Source organism: Canis lupus, chromosome 18, assembly GCF_011100685.1.
Source record: "Canis lupus familiaris isolate Mischka breed German Shepherd chromosome 18, alternate assembly UU_Cfam_GSD_1.0, whole genome shotgun sequence".
Taxonomy (NCBI): domain Eukaryota; kingdom Metazoa; phylum Chordata; class Mammalia; order Carnivora; family Canidae; genus Canis; species Canis lupus.
Genome location: NC_049239.1, coordinates 34,943,463 through 34,962,849, shown reverse-complemented (window position 1 = coordinate 34,962,849; position 19,387 = coordinate 34,943,463). Strand labels below are relative to the sequence as shown.

At 37.6% G+C, this 19,387-nt stretch overlaps 1 protein-coding gene and 1 long non-coding RNA gene across 4 annotated transcripts in view; one reads left to right on the top strand and one right to left on the bottom strand.

Annotated features, from left to right (window-relative positions):
- Positions 1-374: 374 nt before the first annotated feature.
- The window catches only part of CSTF3 (cleavage stimulation factor subunit 3), a 69,969-nt gene continuing 50,956 nt past the window's right edge, over positions 375-19,387 (bottom strand). For all 3 annotated transcript variants that reach the window (XM_038563074.1, XM_038563075.1, XM_038563073.1), the window contains 16 exons: positions 18,853-18,919; positions 18,735-18,769; positions 18,519-18,645; positions 16,591-16,668; positions 15,451-15,613; positions 13,254-13,363; positions 12,770-12,886; positions 12,431-12,505; positions 10,501-10,644; positions 9,861-9,963; positions 6,029-6,098; positions 4,592-4,787; positions 2,458-2,611; positions 1,662-1,756; positions 1,470-1,530; positions 375-1,091 (listed from right to left, as the gene is read on the bottom strand). In XM_038563074.1, the coding sequence (XP_038419002.1) occupies positions 889-1,091; positions 1,470-1,530; positions 1,662-1,756; positions 2,458-2,611; positions 4,592-4,787; positions 6,029-6,098; positions 9,861-9,963; positions 10,501-10,644; positions 12,431-12,505; positions 12,770-12,886; positions 13,254-13,363; positions 15,451-15,613; positions 16,591-16,668; positions 18,519-18,645; positions 18,735-18,769; positions 18,853-18,919 (1,798 nt within the window). In that variant the 3' untranslated portion in view covers positions 375-888. The remainder of the gene's footprint in view (positions 1,092-1,469; positions 1,531-1,661; positions 1,757-2,457; positions 2,612-4,591; positions 4,788-6,028; positions 6,099-9,860; positions 9,964-10,500; positions 10,645-12,430; positions 12,506-12,769; positions 12,887-13,253; positions 13,364-15,450; positions 15,614-16,590; positions 16,669-18,518; positions 18,646-18,734; positions 18,770-18,852; positions 18,920-19,387) is intronic.
- Positions 941-6,745, top strand: LOC119864215. Its single transcript, XR_005373400.1, has 2 exons — positions 941-5,248; positions 5,966-6,745. It is a non-coding gene; the product is annotated as an uncharacterized LOC119864215 (long non-coding RNA).

Genomic DNA, 19,387 nt, shown 5'->3' with positions numbered 1-19,387 from the left:
GGGACATGTTCTTGAGCACTGAGCACCCTCTGAAATGTTTGTGAGAACAACACAGTGGGTGGTGAAAGGAATTCCCACAAATGGCTTTTAAGAGACATGAAAGGTAATAGATCTGCCTCAGATTAATTGGGGGAAAGCACATTCATATGAGGATTTCTAAAATGTTTAATTTGCCTCTTAAATTAGATCCCTCATGTTTTCAGTAGGTTCTGAACCCAGGAGGGGACATGCAGGTAAGTGTATGTACAGTAAATACAAGAGGACTTTTCTTTGTATTGGCATTTATTTTTTAAAATGGTATTGGCTAAATGACCTAAAATAAGTAAATAGCTATTTTAAATAAATTCTGAATGGAAGCAGCAGCAGGAGGCATGACATTTTTGAGATCCTTTTATTTTTTTAAAGGACTGTTTTAAAATTTTAAACTACAAAACCGATTCCATACATTCTGCCATAAATAAAAACAAACAATAAGGCAGGACTCTACATAGGCAAACTGAGAACTGTTTTCAGAAAATGTGATAAAATGCTTTACAATCATAAGCCATCCAGTTTTTAAAATAAAACTGTTGAAAACTCACAAATCTTCAAGCGGCACATACAAGACACCCTTGAAGAGGGAACAAAGGTGGTTCTGCCATTTTGTGCTGTTCTCACATTTTTGAAAACCTAGTTTTGCTTAGAGCATAGGTCTGTTCCATTTTCTAAAATTCACACAGGTTGGTTTGTTTTTTTCTCAAGAACCATATGATAGAGGCACCAATGACAATACAACTTTGTTTCCAAGAACCTTGTAACAAAGCATTGTCTCTTTTAAACATACGACTTAAGAGGCAAAAGGGGAACCCTGGAGAAGTTCTCTTCCGGAGGCAGCCGGGGGAGCCCGCCTCACCGAATCCGCTTCTGCTGCCGCGCTCTGTAGATGTCGTGAACAGGGGGGACGACAGCTCCCTTTTCTTCATCTTCATCTGAGTCCTCGTTGGGCCTCTTGACCGCCTTGGTGAGTACCGCGTTGCTCTCCACCGGGCCGTTCCCCTCCACGGCCAGCTCCGGGGCGCCGCCCGTAATGATCCTCACAGCCTCCTCCACAGCTGCGCAAACCACACAGAAAGGACTGCTGGGGGAGGCTGGCTGCACGCACTATCAGGGACACTTGCTTTCAGAGCCTACGACTGGCAGAGCAAGGGAGGGCAGTAGTGATGCTACAGAATTAAAGGAAAAGACGCAAGCTGTTCTTACTACTCTCAGAAGCCAAGTCCCTAGGAGCCTTCACACGCATAGAAATGATGGGCTTTTGTGGTGGTTACTCAGTGGCATTAGAATGTGAACAAGCCTCTCTGGACTAAGGAGGGTTTGATTGCCCTGTGGCCTCACTGCACTCCTGCAAGATAGCTGGATCTGGAAACTTCAGTGGCAAAGAATAACAGACCATGTGAATTTGGCCCTGAAGCAGAGCTTTCGTGACTTACTATTTGGTATCTTGCATCTTCGGAAAATTTCCATCAGTTCATCCACTTGCACAAAAGGACCCTATTTTGAGACAAATAAAAATCCCTAATAATCTGACAAGTTAAAACCACACTACTTGACATTTTCCATGAGATGAGAAAAAGCACATAATTACTGTAAGCCACAGAGCAAGTATATAACAGTGAACAAACCTGGAAACAGATGGGAGGCGGGAGAAGTTTCATTAAGACAACGGCCGCAGGTGGCACTGGGAACACGCCCCCGGGAACCGGGTGTAGGCCTGGCGCTGTGACACAAGGAGGGGAGGAATCAGACAGGATGGAAGACTCTCTACAGAGGTAAAATAAGTCAGAAGTAATTTATGTCTAGAGTTCCAGATCTGTTGCTTTCTTGACATTTTAAATTGCTCTTAGTGCTTTGCATGTTTGACCAACTAAAGTGGATGAGACAGAGCCATCTCACCCCTGTGGCCACTGGGAAGCAGAAAGTAAACAAGGGACTTTGGGGAAGACAGCCAGGGGCTGAACTCCAGTCCGTTTCTGTCAGAGACCATTTCTAAGCCGCCTAAATCATGTGTTCAGCAATCCTGTTTTAAGGTCGGTTATTCAACAGCATGTTTAACCATAAGGGCCTCGTTCAAATAGGATCTGGAGGGGCTACTACCCGTTAGTAAGTGTAAATAATACCAAACAGCATCACCGAGGTACACTGCCAGTCGTACAGGTAATTTGTATGTAGCAGCATTTCTGAAGACTGCCTAGCGTCACTGCCAAAGCGCGTTACTGGAATCCGGATCACTGAGGGTTTTTTCGTTTTTTTAAAGACATTCTTAACTCATCTTGCTTCATAGATTACAGCTAAGTCACTTGTAGTGACCCAGAGTCTAATAATTAACCTGCAATGGAAAGGTCACATCACTCCCCCCCCACCTCTGGATTTAAATCAACAAACAGAGGTCTCAGTACTGGATCTAAAGTCATGGCTTACGTGCTAAATGTCGTGGCTGAAATGGAATCATCTGCTGAGTGTCTGGTTTAGGGTATTCTGGTTTTCTATCCACTTCATCTTTCAGAACAGGCACTATAGAAGGAGCTACAACTGGGTCTGGAATTATAGCTGCTAGCTTAGCACGGGAGACATCCTGAAAATGCAGAACAGAAGAATCCTAAACCTGAAAAAGGGGCTTGAATATAATTGTGCAGTTCTACAATCTTGAGGATACACTGTGAATAACTGGGTTAAAATCACAGAAAGAGAACCAAGAGGGTAAGTAAGAACGTGACGGTACAGACCGTTAACCATTCGACAAGGAAAGCTGCAAGGCTCTAGAGATATGGAATCCCAAACCCTTACCCTCGCCCTGCTCAAGAATGGTCAGACCCCGTGCTACCGGGTAGGTAGGACAGTTGTAGGACAGAGACCAGCTTTTTTGAGTAAATATCTAAGATTGGGCACCTGATAGACACTGGGGCCATTTGAAAAACTTTACAATTTTAGACATTTTTTTCTGACACTTCCCTTCCACTAGAAGTGAACAATATCGGTTTAACTGAAGCCGAGTTAGGTGAAGTCCCTCTTCATGAAAGCTAAACTAATCACTTATACTAGTTAATATGATTCTGTTAACTAAATTATTCCCAACATATTGTTACAGGAAATAGGGATATAGAGTGAGCAGCCACTGTTTGTCCAGACATTTTTTAGCCATTTATTCCTTCTTCGATGAGGCAAATAGTAACCTCTCCATTTTCTAGAAGGGACTGAAGCTCAGAGTTCTGATATTTCCAAGGTCACAGAACTAAAAGGCAGAGAGGACTGGGAGCACGGGCCTCTGACCACAAACCCATTCACCATCCTCTTTTTAGTTTATCAGCAGTGCCCCACCAGGGCTGAGAACAGTTCTCCAGGACAGGTCGAAAGGGACAGTGTGGCCACCTATCTATCAACAGATCCTATCCCAGAGAAGTTCCTCTGCTACAGGCGCTGGTGTCAGTCTACCTGCCCAGAACCAAAAGAGTCCCTTATGCCATCATTGCATTTCACGTCCTCAAAATTTGCTCGTATGCAGTGGGTGGCAGATCTAAATGAGCAGGCCCATGGAGAATGGCCTTTTTTCTCTTCCCCTCTCACATTATATACACACAGAAGTATATATAATTCTCTCTCAAAAATAGATGAAATATGAATATTTAAAAACAGTTCTACTTGGAAATAGTAAGAGCTCTATTAATTTCCATTTCATCTTGGTGAGGTTGAAATAGTCCTTGCTAGTAACTTCACTTAAAGGTCTTTTGCTTTTCATTGAGAAGTAAACTACAAGCTGAACTTAATGAACCCTGAGCAGTCACCCCTAGTTACAGACTGGGACTTCCATTAATGAATAGGTCTGAAGCTCAATTATGGGAATTTTCCTCAAACATTTAAATCTAGTTCACATGCCAGACAAGGGAGACCCAGGCCAGAAGAGGCTGGTGAAGAGAATGATGGCCAAAGCATCCTAATGTTGATTGGCTTCAAGGGACCAATCTAGGATTTTGTGGATATAGTTTCTCTTCAGATTTTCATTGTTTTCATGACACAGGAAAACAAAACAAAAGAATAATTTACCCCTAGCCTGAACAGGTTCAGGGTTCAGATTTCTTAAGACTCAGTTGTCTATATAAAGGAGTTCTGTTGCTAGATAAGCTAATTTCCTCAAGAGCCCCCGCAGTACTGCTTTAAGATACAAACCTCTCCAGGAGCTACATTTGGCTTAAGATCTATCAAAACACGTTTAATAGTTTTAAGAACTTTTAGCAAAAACAAAATACCTAAAATGACAATTTTTCTTCCTTCCACAATACCTTCACATGCCCACCAGATAGAAGATACAGGACACCAACGATTTCAGGGAAAGGCTAAAAGTGTTAGTTAACTCTCACTCTAATTCTCATTTTGTTCAGTACTTTTGATATGCAATGTTTCATGAACTCAAAAAATTCCTGAACTTTTCCGGTTTTCTGAAAATCTATTCTAAAACTAATTTCTATTTCAGAATTTGCTTTAGAGGGATGTGTATCCTTGAACTATTCTAAAACATAAGAGGAGGAACGCTACACACATCTTGATCCTAAGTACATACCTTATAACCAAGCGCTTTTAGTTCACTTGCAGAGCAAGGATATAAGTCCATGAACTTGTATCTGTCCACCAGTAAAGCTGTTTCTTTGCCTTCATACTCTTCTTTGAATGCTGTAAACCGTCTTTTCTCCACTTTGAGTATGCTAGCTAGATCACCAATATTACTTTCGAAAGCTAGAAATCGAGCCCAGATTTCTCTGTAATAAATATAATCAGTACTTAATTATTCTCGGTTTGGAACAGGAAGTCCATTTCCAAAAACCTCAAGTTCCCTCCTCCCTTTATTTAATTATAAAAAGCTTTTTTTTTTTTTTTAATAAATGAAGATTTCCAAATTACAGGACAGTATAACAAATATTTAGAGATCATCATCATCATTACCTAGATTTAATCATCGTCCATGTATTTTGCCATATTTGCCTCATCTTGCTTTTGCTTAAGATTTGAAAAATTATAGATATAATCCTTCACCCTGCACACTTGTGTATTTAAGCCATTTTTGACATTTTATTTAGCACATCTTCCTATCAGATTGTGGCAACAGACATATTTACCTTAAAGAGGGGTAAACTCTAAGTAGAAGAGCTGAAAAAGGAATATACAGACTTCCAGTTTGTCCTGAATAATGTGGCTTCCCCATTTTGTCTAGTGGCATGAGGTAGGTGGAATACCTTCTTCATTAAATGTATGAATAAAAATATATTCTAAAATATGTTATATAATTGTTTTTTTTCTCATTAACATGGATTATTTGGGACATATTTGTACCTCAGTGCTGTTGTAACTGCCAAAATTAATTCTCTGAGACTCTACTTAAATGTCAGTAAACACCTTTGTACTAAAATGACACACTGAATGCCCACTACATACCAGGCATGGCACTATCACAAAAAGCCTATATTGGCAGACCTTCTATCACTGGATGAGACCAGGCTTGGAAAGGTCATGAAAGGTACCCAAGGTATAACTGGCTGAGCTGCAATTTGAAGCCAAGACTCCAAAGCCACCTTACCACTGTACCACTAAACCATGTTCCTCTGTTTGGTAAAACTGACAGCCAGAAGCATAAACCAGGGATGTAATATGTCAAACAAACTTTCAATATCTAAGAGTCTTTGCCTGGAGTTAAGGTAAAATTTTCAAAATTTTTAATTGTTCATAGCAATTTCTAGGGCATGGTAACCTAGGAAGATATATTAAAATATTTAATAATAAATTGCCAACACATCTCAAAACAATTCTAACCAGTATACAAGTATTTTTTTAAAAATCTTAAAACAAGTATAAAAATGTTACAGGCAGGCATTTGTTAAATTAAACTTCAAGAGAAAAGGGAAATTGCTCCTGAAACTTCTACTCAAATGTTCATCTACAGATCACAATTCAAGTATTAAAGCTGCTATCAGAACCCAGCCAACAAGTTTTCTCAACAGCTTACCCAGACTTCTCAGGAGGAAGGCTTCCAGAGGTTAAGACTCGTTCAAACAAAACTCGGGTATTATTGTCCTCTAGGATATTAAAAAGATTTTAAGTATTGAAAAATTAGGTTTTACTATCAACAGTGTATTTACACAGGCATCTCTAATTCTGACAAAAATCCTATGCAAAAAGGTAACTATTTCCCCAATTTTTATAGAGGAGTTAACCTATAAAACAACTGGGGTTCAAAACAATTGAGATGATCTGGCTCACTGTTATTAAAAGCTGGAACTAGAAGCCAGGTCTTCTTACCTGTAGTTCAGCCTGCCTTCTGTGTACTGCAGTTATAATGTCAGACCATTTCCAACAGTGTGATATCTGAGCAAGGCACCCCACTGGCCTTTAAAAAATAATATATCTGCTGACATTGGGTCAGATGATCGATATATTTTAAATATATGGAATGTGATGGATAGCAAGCTCAAATTTATATATAAGTGATTTTCTTACTTTGCAGCACCAGAACGACTCTCTAAATAACTACTTTAAATTCTCATATAGGTACAATTAAAGTTGAAATCTTGGTAGGTCCTCTGTAGCTGGAAGTGGGAAATAACACTTCTTCCTAAGGGAACTATTAAAATTTAGCAATTACTAACAATCACTGAACTGTATATTTAAAATGGATACATTTATGGTATGTAAATATCTCAATAAAGTTGTGTTAAAAAATCCAGCAGTGTTGGGTTTTATTGCCTCAGGATAGTTATTGTATTTACTACTACATGTCCACATGCAAAGTAAAACCAAGAGATTAAATGTATTGAACCAAAGAAGATGGCACCATATTCATGACGTTCATCTAAAACTTAATATACTGTACTTCAAGAAATAAGTAAATCTTGTATTTTATTATTTTTGCTTTAATCCAGACACACTTTCTACCATTCCACATAATTTTCCCATTGCTTTATATGCTGTGTTCTCTACCTGGAATAATACATTTTCCTATATCTTTTCCTGGCTAACTACTCTTCATCCTTTAAGACCCATCTCATGTTTCCTCTAAAACCACACTGCCCAACAGAAATATAATGCAAGTTATATATTTATAATTTAAATTTTCTGTGAGCCATGTTGAAAAGGGTAAAAACAGGTGAAATTAATTTTATTTTTTTTAAAGATTTATTTATTCATGATAGAGAGAGAGAGAGGCAGAGACACAGGAGGGAGAAGCAGGCTCCATGCCAGGAGCCCGACGTGGGACTCGATCCCGGGACTCCAGGATTGTGCCCTGGGCCAAAGGCAGGCGCTAAACCACTGAGCCACCCAGGGATCCCCCTAATTTTATTTTATTTACTTATTATTTTTTTTAATATATATTTTTTTATGCAATATGTCTAAATTATTTTGACGTGTAATTAATATGAAAATGATTTATATATATATTTTTTTATGGATAGGGACTCTTTGATATCTGGTATATATTTTACACTTATACCACATCTCATTTTGGCCTAGCCACATTTCAAGTACCCAGTACTTAGTGGTCTAGTGGCTACCATAACTGCACAGCACAGCTCTAGAACTTAAATTGTACTCTCTTCTCTGTGCTTTCAGAGTACTTCATTCAGGGCTCTATTATAGTAGGACATTTTTTTCATGATTGCCACCATCATCATAAGTAGTTAACACTTACAATATGCATACCACATTCTATATAAGTGAGACACATGTAAAAACTCATTCTAATCTTCTCAACAATCCCATGAGAGGCACTTTTCTCATCTACAGATGAGAAACTGGAAACAAGATTATACACCTAACCCCAGAAGTCATGCTACAACTGAGAACCAAATGATGATGCAGTTATGTTTACACATGATTCCCCATGAGAATGCTCTGAGAATAGGAATGGAGTCCTATTCACCTTCATATTCCCAGGCTAGTAATCAGAAGGTATTGAATAAATGATGAATAGACGGATAGATGAACAAATGAACGAACTATGTAAAACACTGATTTTGGAAGACAATAATGCTGATATCAGATATCATTTATCATCTGCATTTTAAAAATAAAGCAAAATAATTTGCAATTGGTGAGGAACATTACTTTTTTTTTTGAGAAACATTAATTCTGTAAAAATTTTTTAGGATTTCATTCATTTATTCATGAGACTCACACACACACACACACAGATGCAGAGACACAGGCAGAGGGAGAAGCAGGGTCCATGCAGGGAGCCTGATGCAGGACTCGATCCTGGGTCCCCAGGATCAGGCCCTGGACTGAAGGTGGCGTTAAACTGCTGAGCTACCTGGGCTGCCCAGAAAATTTCTTTTTAATTAAATGCTCCACTGTCTCATTTTTTTGGAGTTAAGTCCTCTTCCAGAGTATAGAATCACTAAGCTAAAATACCAAATTATATTTGGGTTTTTTTTTTTTTTTGAAGATTAATTGATTGATGACAGAGAGAGGCAGAGACATAGGCAGAGGGAGAAGCAGGCTCCTCGCAGGGAGCCCAATATGGGACTCGATCCCCCGACCCAGGATCACGACCTGAGCTGAAGGCAGATGCTCAACCACTGAGCCACCCAGGCATCTCCATATTTAAGTTTTATTATTTTCTACTATATAGGTATAAAGAATACTTTATTTTTCTAAAATATCATTCAAAGCATCGATATATACCTGTAATATCTAACTCATTTACATGGCACGTAATTGTATCTTTCTTTCTTTCTTTTTTTTTTTTTAATTTTTATTTATTTATGACAGTCACACACACAGATAGAGAGGCAGAGACATAGGCAGAGGGAGAAGCAGGCTCCATGCACCGGGAGCCCGACGTGGGATTCGATCCCGGGTCTCCAGGATCACGCCCTGGGCCAAAGGCAGGCGCTAAACCACTGTGCCACCCAGGGATCCCTGTATATTTCTTTCTTAAACCAATTTTTACACTAGATCATTTCTAGTCAAGAAATTACACGTACTGGACTGTGGGTAACTAGACTAAAAGACATATACACATATATGTATACATATATAAATATATGTATACATATATACATATATATAAATCCCCTAGCTCAGTGCCTGGTATAAGGTCCTAACTCAGATCTTAGCAAAGGATGGACATTATTATTAAAACAGAATAGAGGGGGTGCCTGGGTGGCTCAGTGGTTTCGCGCCTGCCTTCGGCCCAAGGCGTGATCCTGAAGTCCCGGGATCAAGTCCCACATTGGGCTCCCTGCATGGAGCCTGCTTCCCCTTCTGCCTGTGTCTCTGCCTCTCTCTCTCTCTCTCTCTCTGTGTCTCTCATGAATAAATAAATAAAATCTTAAAAAAAAAAAAAAAACAGGATAGAGAAATAAAGATGGTAATAAACATAATGTTTCTTTTTGAAATCTCTTCCCCAGCAGCCTCCAAGCATTTCACTTTACTACTTGGGCAGCTTTGACTTTTGGTAGCTAGATATTTGTTGTCTGTTTCTCCACCCCAACCCAGGAAATGAGATGATTTGCCCGGAGTTGTCACAGATGAGCATAAACAACTGTGTTTCCCAAGTGTGAATTTGTTGTTTTATCTTACTACTGATTAGACTTCACTGATGAGGCACTAAAGACCATTCTTCAGAGTCAAAAGTCCTCTACCAATATTCAAATAAAAATTCATGGTTGATAGGCCACAAATACTTCTTGAGTGCCTATTTAAGTACCTGGTTCTGGTGTGATGACAGAATCATAATACAGTTGAGGAAAAAAGAAACTCAGCAACATATTTTCCGAGAATGATATTGATGGTTTAGTAATAATTACATAACCATTATAGATCTAGAATTGACTTACCATTGAGGTGAGAAAGATAGTCAATATAGGCCAAGACATATTCTGGAATGTCTCCATATTTCTTTAGACCCAGCTCAAAAATCTTAAAGGCAACCGATTTGTCCTATAAGTAAAGAAGAATATACTGATCTCCATGAAATGTCAGACAAGATACTCAAAAGAATATTAAAACTACAACACCTAAACAAGTTACATTAAGTATTAAAATGTTAATTAAAATCATATTAAGTAAAAACTGCTGAGTTAAAAACCAAAGGATTTAATAAGGCATAAATTAGCAGGCAGTGGGAACTTGGGTGATACTCCAAAATAATTTTTTTTAAAGATTTTATTTATTTATTCATGATAGACATAGAGAGAGAGGCAGAGACACAGGCAGAGGGAGAAGCAGGCTCCATGCCGGGAGCCCGACGCAGGACTCGATCCCGGGACTCTAGGATCGCGCCCTGGGCCGAAGGCAGGCGCTAAACCTCTGAGCCACCTAGGGATCCCCTCCAAATAATTTTATACAGATACACTTAGACTTCCTTTATGATATGGAGCAATTAAAACTTAATGATAGAAACTAGGACTATCTTTTAATCAATTTATCTCAGATAAAAGAAATTATTTTACCTTTATATTTTATTTCAGCACTTACCTTACTACAATAATACTCCATGAGTGCTGCAGTAACATAGACATGGTGGCGGGTTCTGGTATCTTCTCTCGCTTTTTTAAATATCATTCTTCCAGATTTGATACCTTCTGCTCTTCTTGCAAATTTCATATATTGGATATATACCTATGCAAAAAAAAAAAAAAAAGCATTTCTTTTCTACGGATTAGGTAAAATGTGATCCCTGCAGCATCCAAAACAGTCTCACCTTATTCCTATACTAGTATGTTTCCTGTAGAAGACAGCAATCTTGAATACCCAAGATATCAGAAAGTAAGCTTATAGATAGTGCTCTATTGAAGCCCACAAGCAAATTTTTTTCTGGTATTAAAGATGCATGCCAATTAATTTTTAATGCAAATAAATTTTTAAAAATTGATAAATAATTCACATATCACAAAACTCACCTTTTAAAGTATATAATTCAGTAGTTTTTAGTATATGCACATGGTTGTACAATCATCACTACTATCTAATTCCAGAATATGCAATTAAATTTTAAGGAGGGAACAGAAGTAAAACTACTAGAAAACACTCCATTAATAAATGCCAACACCTAGAAAACTTGAGATTTAATCTACTACAAGCATGTTTAGTAATATATACTTAACATTACTTTTTCTTGGTTTACTGCTTTAAAAGCCCCTTCTCTATTTTTCCAAAGACCATATAATATAACTTTACTGATAAACGATTATGAGCCATTTTATACTCAGCACCACAGGGTGCCCAATATATAAATATATAATATTTGTTCAATGAACAAATGTTTTTGGACTAAGAGTAGAGTCCTGATTTGCCCAGTTTTGATGATGTCAAATTATGTTACCCAGTTTTGATGGATAGATGGATGAATGGATGAATGAACTGAGTTCCTTGAGGAATGAGATTTTCTCTAATTTGTCATCATACTTCTGGAATCTAGCATACTTCTGGTGCACAGAACAATTTGCTAAGTGAATTTTAAAATCATAAATAAATGCAAGCAATTAGAACAGTGGAATCCTAATACAAACAGAAAAGCAGTAGATTTGACTTGAGGCAGAATGTCTAGAGCCACATGCGTTGGCCTATCCCTTCCCCCGCTGGATGAAAGAGCTTCATTGTATTTTTACAGAAATTTGGGGCTTGGATAACCACTACTATGGAGAATTCAAGATAAAGTGAGTTCCTGTTCAATTCCTTCCCAGAATATTGGTTTCTATTGTTTTGATTTATTTAAAAAGAAATATTAGGCAACAATTACGTGGCATAAATGGTTTTATTTATAGAGTTATAATAGAGTTGGGAGAGAGAGACAAAAGATAGCGACAGAGATATTGAGAAAGAGCACAAGCGGGGAGGAGAGGGAGAAGCAGGCTCCCTGATGAGTAGTGAGCCCAATGCAAGGCTTGATCCCAGAACCTCTGCCAAAAGCAGATGCGTAACTGACTGAGCCACTCAGGTGCCTCAGCATGAATGGCTTTAAACCGTGATCATGAGGAAGGTTTTAGAGAAAGCACCACTGCTTCATACTGCTGTGTTAAAAAAAAAAAAAAAAAAAAAATTGGGCTAGATCAGTTGGTAGAGCATGCAACTCTTGATCTCAGGGTCATGAGTTCAAGCCCCACATCAGGTGTGCAGACTACGTAAAATAAAGAAAATAGTAAGAAAAGAAAGGAATGAGAGAAAAGAAAGAAAGAACAGATCAGTAATTGGCTATGAAGGGGTCACATGAGGGAATTTTTGTGAGGTGACTGAAGTGTATTTTAATTGTGACGGTGGCCCCAGGACTCAGTGTTATTGGTCAAGATTCACTGAATTATACCCTCCCCTCAAAAAAAAAAAATCAGTGAATTTTAACATATGTAAATTAAAAATTTTTGTTAAAGCTGACTGCAAAGGTGGTAAAGGGATTTATAATGTTACTCACCAAGGTAGGGTCAATATCCTCAATTGCCAGAAGTCTGTTATATATACTGTGAACTTTCTCATACTTCATGCGACTCTAAGGTGGTAGAGAAGAAGTGGATATAAATATACATTCATAAACAAGCAGGATTTGAGCTCTGAGGAATCCAGAGGCTGCACCCCACAATGGCACCTGCTTTGAGCATAAATATATAATGAGATGAGGACTAGTAACTGTTCATCTTGCATCATCTCTACTAAAAGCAACATGCTTGGCAAAGAAGCAACCAGAAAAAAAAAAAAGTTTAGTCCTGCAGGGAAAAAATCCAATTATAACAAAGTTCTAAATATTGTTACTGACCTCTTCATAATCTGCATATGCAAAATAAAGAAGCATATTCTTCTTTAATAAAGTGCTTATGGCTCTTTCATATATATTAGCAGCTTCATCACTAAATAGTTTGGCATTATTCATATCCTAGGAGAAAAAAATTTACTCTTTAATAATTTTCATACAACTGAAAGAGAATGAATGAATAGACACTCACATGTATACATATGGACACATATGCATTTCTGGATTCTAAAAAAATTCCAAAGACTTCTTCTGTATGTTAAGCAACATACAAGTAATCTAAATGGTCCATCATTTTAATACATTAAAAAGCAGCCCCTATATTTTAATTATGACTAAGGGAGTCAGAGTGTCACTAAGCTTTATATTGACATGAGATTAAGATTTTCAACACTCATACTTCATTACCAAAATTCAATGTTATATTTTTAGCAAATTATTGCTCTATTAAAACCATGAAAAGGCCAAAGGAGGAGAGAGGAATACTTACCCCTTTTTCCGCAAGCAGTTTACTTGACTGCTCAAGATACTGGGCAGCTTCATACCAAATATCAGGGTGATGGCCCAATACAAGCAGGCACTGTTCATAAGCAAACATAACTAGGGAAGACAGTCACCACATTCGATTAAAATAAACATTATTTATGAAACTATCAGTACAAGCAACACAACTAACTTTGTAAGCTAAAACAGGCCCCTTGATAATGAATGATAATTAGAAATAAAAGCTGTAGTGATTTCTGGCACCATTATCCACCACGCCCCATCCATCCATCCATCCATCCATCCATCCATCCATCCATCATTTATCAAATTAGTATTTACTGAGCACAAACTATATGCTAGAGAACGTAAGAGACACTGATTCTATCAGTGACTAAGACTTCCTATACTCAAGGAGTCTGCACTGTGTTGGGAAGATTGATATTACGAAGGCAATTATAAAATAATAACTATTATGAGGAAAATACAGTGTACTCTTAAACTTGCAGCAGCAGGACTTAGCATAGTTTAGGGACTCAAGAAAGGCTTCACTAAGGAACTGATTTCTAAAGCAAAACCTGAAGAAGGGACAGAATCTGGTTAGATGAGAGAGTAAATAGAGCTCAGGAAGGAATAGGGAACATGGTGTAGGCAAAGGAAACTATCTGCAAAGGCTTATAGGTAAGAGTAAGAAAAGATTGAGAAATTGTTTAAAGTTCCAAATTCTAGTTCTGACAGTAGCAGAGTTGTTTCTATTAAACTAACTCTCCTGAAAATAAAAATCATAAGCCAAAAAATACAAAAAACAACTATTTAAAGGCACTGAAGACGGATCAAAAGAAACCAATGGCTAAAACAGAAACCATAGAACATTGAGTCCTTAAAAAATCAGAACCACACAGGGTAAGATCCATATTTAATATGGCTTTTCCCCTCAGGGACACATCCTTTTGTGTACAGTTCTGGGATAGCTAGCTCTCAAGTCAAATCCTGAAGCTTACTGGCTTGAGGTAAGTAACATGGCATCCTGGGAGCAAGAATAGCTAGAAAATTAAGGGAGAAAATCCCCCTCGCAGAGAGAGCCACAGAGGGTGGAGCCTGAATACTTAAGCATAAATGCCCTCAAATCTTTACCTGGCCTCTAAAATATACATACCCAGGGAAGAATACAAAGAGCTCAAGTGGAAAGCAAAGCTGGAAGGCTGAAAATGCTGAAGAGGTTTCCCAGCAGCGGCCCACTGGAATGGAGACCAAGTTTAGAATTTGAGTCTCATCAAGTTACAGGGTCTGGATAAACACCCTGAACTTTACATTCTGTTTTAGATTTTGTTCCAGGACAAAGAGATTTACCGTGAGATTAAGGACAAAACTAAAAGACATCCGTTCTAACAAGGTCCAGGTGATCTGTCAGTAATTTAACTCCCTGCCAAAATAAAATTCAGCATTTTTCAGAGGAAGATGACAGAATCCAGTCTTTACAATGTATCATTTGTACATCTGTATCATGTTCAAAATAAAGTTTTAAATGTCTAGACTATGTCCAAACAGGAAAATGCAATCCACACTCAAGAAAAAAAGGAACCAACTCCATGATGGCCCACATGGTGGAATTAGCAGATGAGGATTTGGAACTACTGTTACAAGGATATAAAGGAAAAGATGGTAATAGACACACAGAATATTAACAGAGAAATGGAAACTATAAAAGAGGAACTATAAAAAATACATTTTTTTAAAGTAGGCTCCACCCTGAGATCAATACCTGGATGCTTTTAACCAACTGAAACACCCAGATGCACACACACCTCCCGCCCCTGCCCCACCATTTTTCTAAGTAGGCTCCATGCCCAGTGTGGAGCCCAATGTGGGGCTTGAACTTACCACCCTGAGATCAAGACCTCAGCTGAGATCAAGATGGACATTCAACCTACTGAGCCACCCAGGCGCTCCCTAAAATATCTAGAATGGAAATTTAGGCAACTGAAAAGTACAATATCTGATATGAAGAATTCACTGGATGGGTTTAACAGCAGATATGATAAAACAAAGGTCAGTGAACATGGATGGAGACAGATCTATAGAATTTATTGAATTTGAAGAACATAAGAGGAAAGAAAGACTGGAGGTAAAAAATAGCCTATGGGATAATATCAAGTGATTGAACATATATATAATTGGAGTCCCAGGAGGGTTAATTGTGTTACCTCTTTTTGTGATAAGAGTCTGATCTTCTGTACGAAGAGGGTTGCTCTTTTCCCACTGTATGTATTTCTTCCACATATCCACCTGCTGGGCTTCTTGGGGAGTATTCTGAGGAGGCACTGACGGAGCATTGCGGTCCAAACCTTTCATTACTGTCTCATATTCCTAGACAACAAGCATTGAGAATTCTGTGGTGAGCCTAGTAACAATTCAGATAAATGGAGTTGATCAGGTTGGAATATGTTGTTCAAAATACCTATTTTTCCCAAATACCACTTTGTTAATACAATCTAAAAACTATTGACGAGCAGGGAGAAAGATAACAGGATTACTTACCCAAGAACAGGTCCCCAGGCCTGAGTGAATAGAACACCCCTGGGCCCTCTCTGCAGGTGATCTAGGAGGTCACTCTCCAGGACACAGGTGTTGACAGATCAACATGACTGATGATCTGCTGGCATCATTACTGCTAGCTTTGGAGAAACTGTCTGTCTTTTAAAATTTCAATAGCTTGTATTACTAAGCTATCTTTCCTACTTCTAACAGTATCAATGAATGGAAAGGTATGCACATAAGACAAAAATCTGCCCCTGAGAGCTATGAGACCACAAAGCAGTACAGTATTCAAATATATATGAACAGATAGAAGGGAAACATAAGAACTACTTCATCTTTTGTGGGTAGAACTTTGTCTCCATGTCCTATTCATGTGTTTTAAAAACATTTCTTCCAAACTTGATTTATTTTATTTTTGTCCTTTAACATGTTTATAAAGAGGTGTTTAATTTCAAATATATCTGCTCAGACAATGAAATTAATTGTCATTGGCTAAGACTGCTAATAACTGGGGCACGTGGATGGCTCAGCTGGTTCAGAGTCTGCCTTCAGCTCAGGTCATGATCCCAGGGCTCAGGGATTGAGTCCCACATTGGGCTCCCCACTCAGTGGGGAGTCTGCGTCTTCCTCTCTCTCTGCCCCTCCCCTGTTCATGCTCTCTTTCTCGCTCTCTCTCAAATAAATAAAATCTTAAAAAAAAAAAGACTGCTAGTAATTGAAAATGCCAAGAGGAACACTAAACAAAGAAAACTCTTGTATAAACAACATACTCATCATTAAAATAAGTGACCTGTTGAATTCCATACCTTTGCTACACGCCTAGCATTCATGTAATCTCGACTCCGATCCTCAATCATTTTTTTAGCTAAATGAATATTGATACCCTAGGAAAAACAAAGGGAAATGTGTACTATTTTAAAATTAAGCATACTATATTAGCACAACACAGTTAATTTGTTCATTTACTAAATCATTTTAAATTCTATATTTTAAAACATTTTTAAAATAAAATCAAGGTCAATCACATTACATGCTTCAGGGATCAAGGAGAATCTGCTTATATCTGTTAGGAGCTGGTAGTAAATCTCCAGGTATCAGGAATTTCTAAAGATAAGGAATGATTTGGAAAGGGTCAATTATTTCATGGAAAATTCTATTAATAAAAAATGCTATACAGATTCATCAGGGTGAATAGCCAGCACTTTGCCTTAAAAGCCATTTTCTACCTAGTTCCATGTAACTTTAAAAACAAATGCAAAAGTAGCATGGAGATATAAACATTGTGTTTCACATTTAGCAGTTCTCAAACAGTAGTCCAAGGATTCCTGCTAACCAGGACCCCTTCACAGGGCCCAAAGGAGTTTCTCAGAGGCTACGTGATGTTTAGTATCATAACACATTGAATTTAGAAGCAGATATAAAAATCTATTAGACTACGTTGAGATTTGCAAAAATATAAAACAAGGTCACTCTTCTCACTAAAGTTTTTCTTGTTTTAGAAAATACAGTTTGTTTTAATGTTATTATGTTAAAATGTAAGGAGTTTATTATTGTGAAATTCAAGTGAATTAATAAATATCTTGGGCAACCCTGGTGGCGCAGCGGTTTAGCGCCGCCTGCAGCCCAGGGTGTGATCCTGGAGACTCAGGATCGAGTCTCACGTCAGGCTCCCCGCATGAAGCCTGCTTCTCCCTCTGCCTGTGTCTCTGCCTCTCTCTTTCTCTGTAGCTCTCATGAATAAATAAATAAAATCTTTAAAAAAAAAAATCTTGAAATTTTCTCAGTTTTAATCTCAATATGCTAAATACTGATAGATAAAAGCCACATTAACATTAAAAGTTCTTTAAAAAAACACACACACACATTAAAAGTTCTTTGTAGATTTTAATAGTTCTTAAAATCTAAAGGCCAAAAACTTGAGAACCATTTCTCATGCCTATGAGGGAACAGTTTCAACATCCTACATAGTTCTTCCCCATCACAATGGACATACGAGAAACTTTCTTTTAACAATACAGCTTATTTGGCATGTATGTTTACATTTATGAGCCAATTAGCTCAGTTGGTTAAAAAATACACCAGTGTTGGGATCCCTGGGTGGCTCAGTGGTTTGGCGCCTGCCTTTGGCCCAGGGCGTGATCCTGGAGTCCCGGGATCGAGTCTCGCTTCAGGCTCCCGGCATGGAGCCTGCTTCTCCCTCCTCCTGTATCTCTGCCTCTCTTTCTCTCTATGTCTATCATAAATAAATAAATAAATAAATCTTTAAAAAAAAATACACCAGTGAAACAAAAAGCTTGGACTGCAGCCCCACTGCAAGCCAATAAATCACAGCACTCTATGTGAAAGATATGCAACACAACTGATCATTATTACTGGAAACAATTAGATCTAACAAGGTCCCATTTCATAAGAGATGAATGGTAATGTGTATGTATGTATGACTGCATGGGTATGGTGTATCATTGATATAAGCAGTTTTGTAAGAATTATAGTATCTCCCAGGGTATTCTCTAAAAAATAACTCAATAATAGTAGGAGACTCTCAAAACCTTACAAACACATTAGGAGTGGTTCTTTGATTACAATCAGTGTAAAAACAGACCTACGTAGCACTAATATCCAGGTACCTTATACTAGAGAGGCTACAATCCACAAATCCACAATGCATAAAAATTAAAACAAAATTTAAAATGGCTTACTTATAATAATAATGAACTACTATGGCCTAATTTACCTCTTCATACTTGTTATAGTCTCTCCAGAGCTGTTCAATGTTGATCATTGGATTAACACAACCTCGTTGATAAACTCTTCGGACAGCTGTTATTCTCTGATTTTCTGCATAAGATCCAACAGCTTCCCTGGCATTCGATAAAAAAATGCCATCGATTATATTATAGCTAAAGCAACTATTCACATGGGAAAAAAAAAAAACTATAAAAATACTTACACGCCTTTTAAGAAATTGATGTAATCCACCCAAATCTAAGAAATAAAATAAAATGTCAGTATCTTTCTTAATAATTTCAAGTTTATTAAGTGTGTATATGGAAAAAATTTAACTCTACCTGATAAGACATAATTTCCATTCCAATTTTATCTAGTGCAAAGTCATATGCTTGAGCCATTTTTTCTCTGAAATAAACGTGAAAGACATTTTTGTTTATTTATTTTTAAGATTTTATTATTTTTTTAAGATTTTATTTTTGAGAAATCTATACACCCAACGTGGGGCTTGAACTCACAACTACAAGATCAAAAATCACATGGTCTACCAAATGAACCAGCCAGCCATCCTCTTTAAAATTTTATTTTTAAGTAATAACTACACCCATTGTGGGGTTCGAACTTATAACCCCAAGATCAAGAGTCATGTGCTCTATTGACTGAACCAGCCAAGAGACCCAAGACATGTGTTTTTAAAAACACGTATTTGTTATTAAAACATATCTAACAACTAAAACATATGGGGTGCCTGGCTGGCTCAGTCAGTAGAGCATGCAACTCTTGGTCTTGGAGTTGTTTAAGCTCCATGCTGGATGTAGAGATCACTTAAAAATGAAATCTTTAAAAAATAAAAACATAACTTCTGATCATATGATC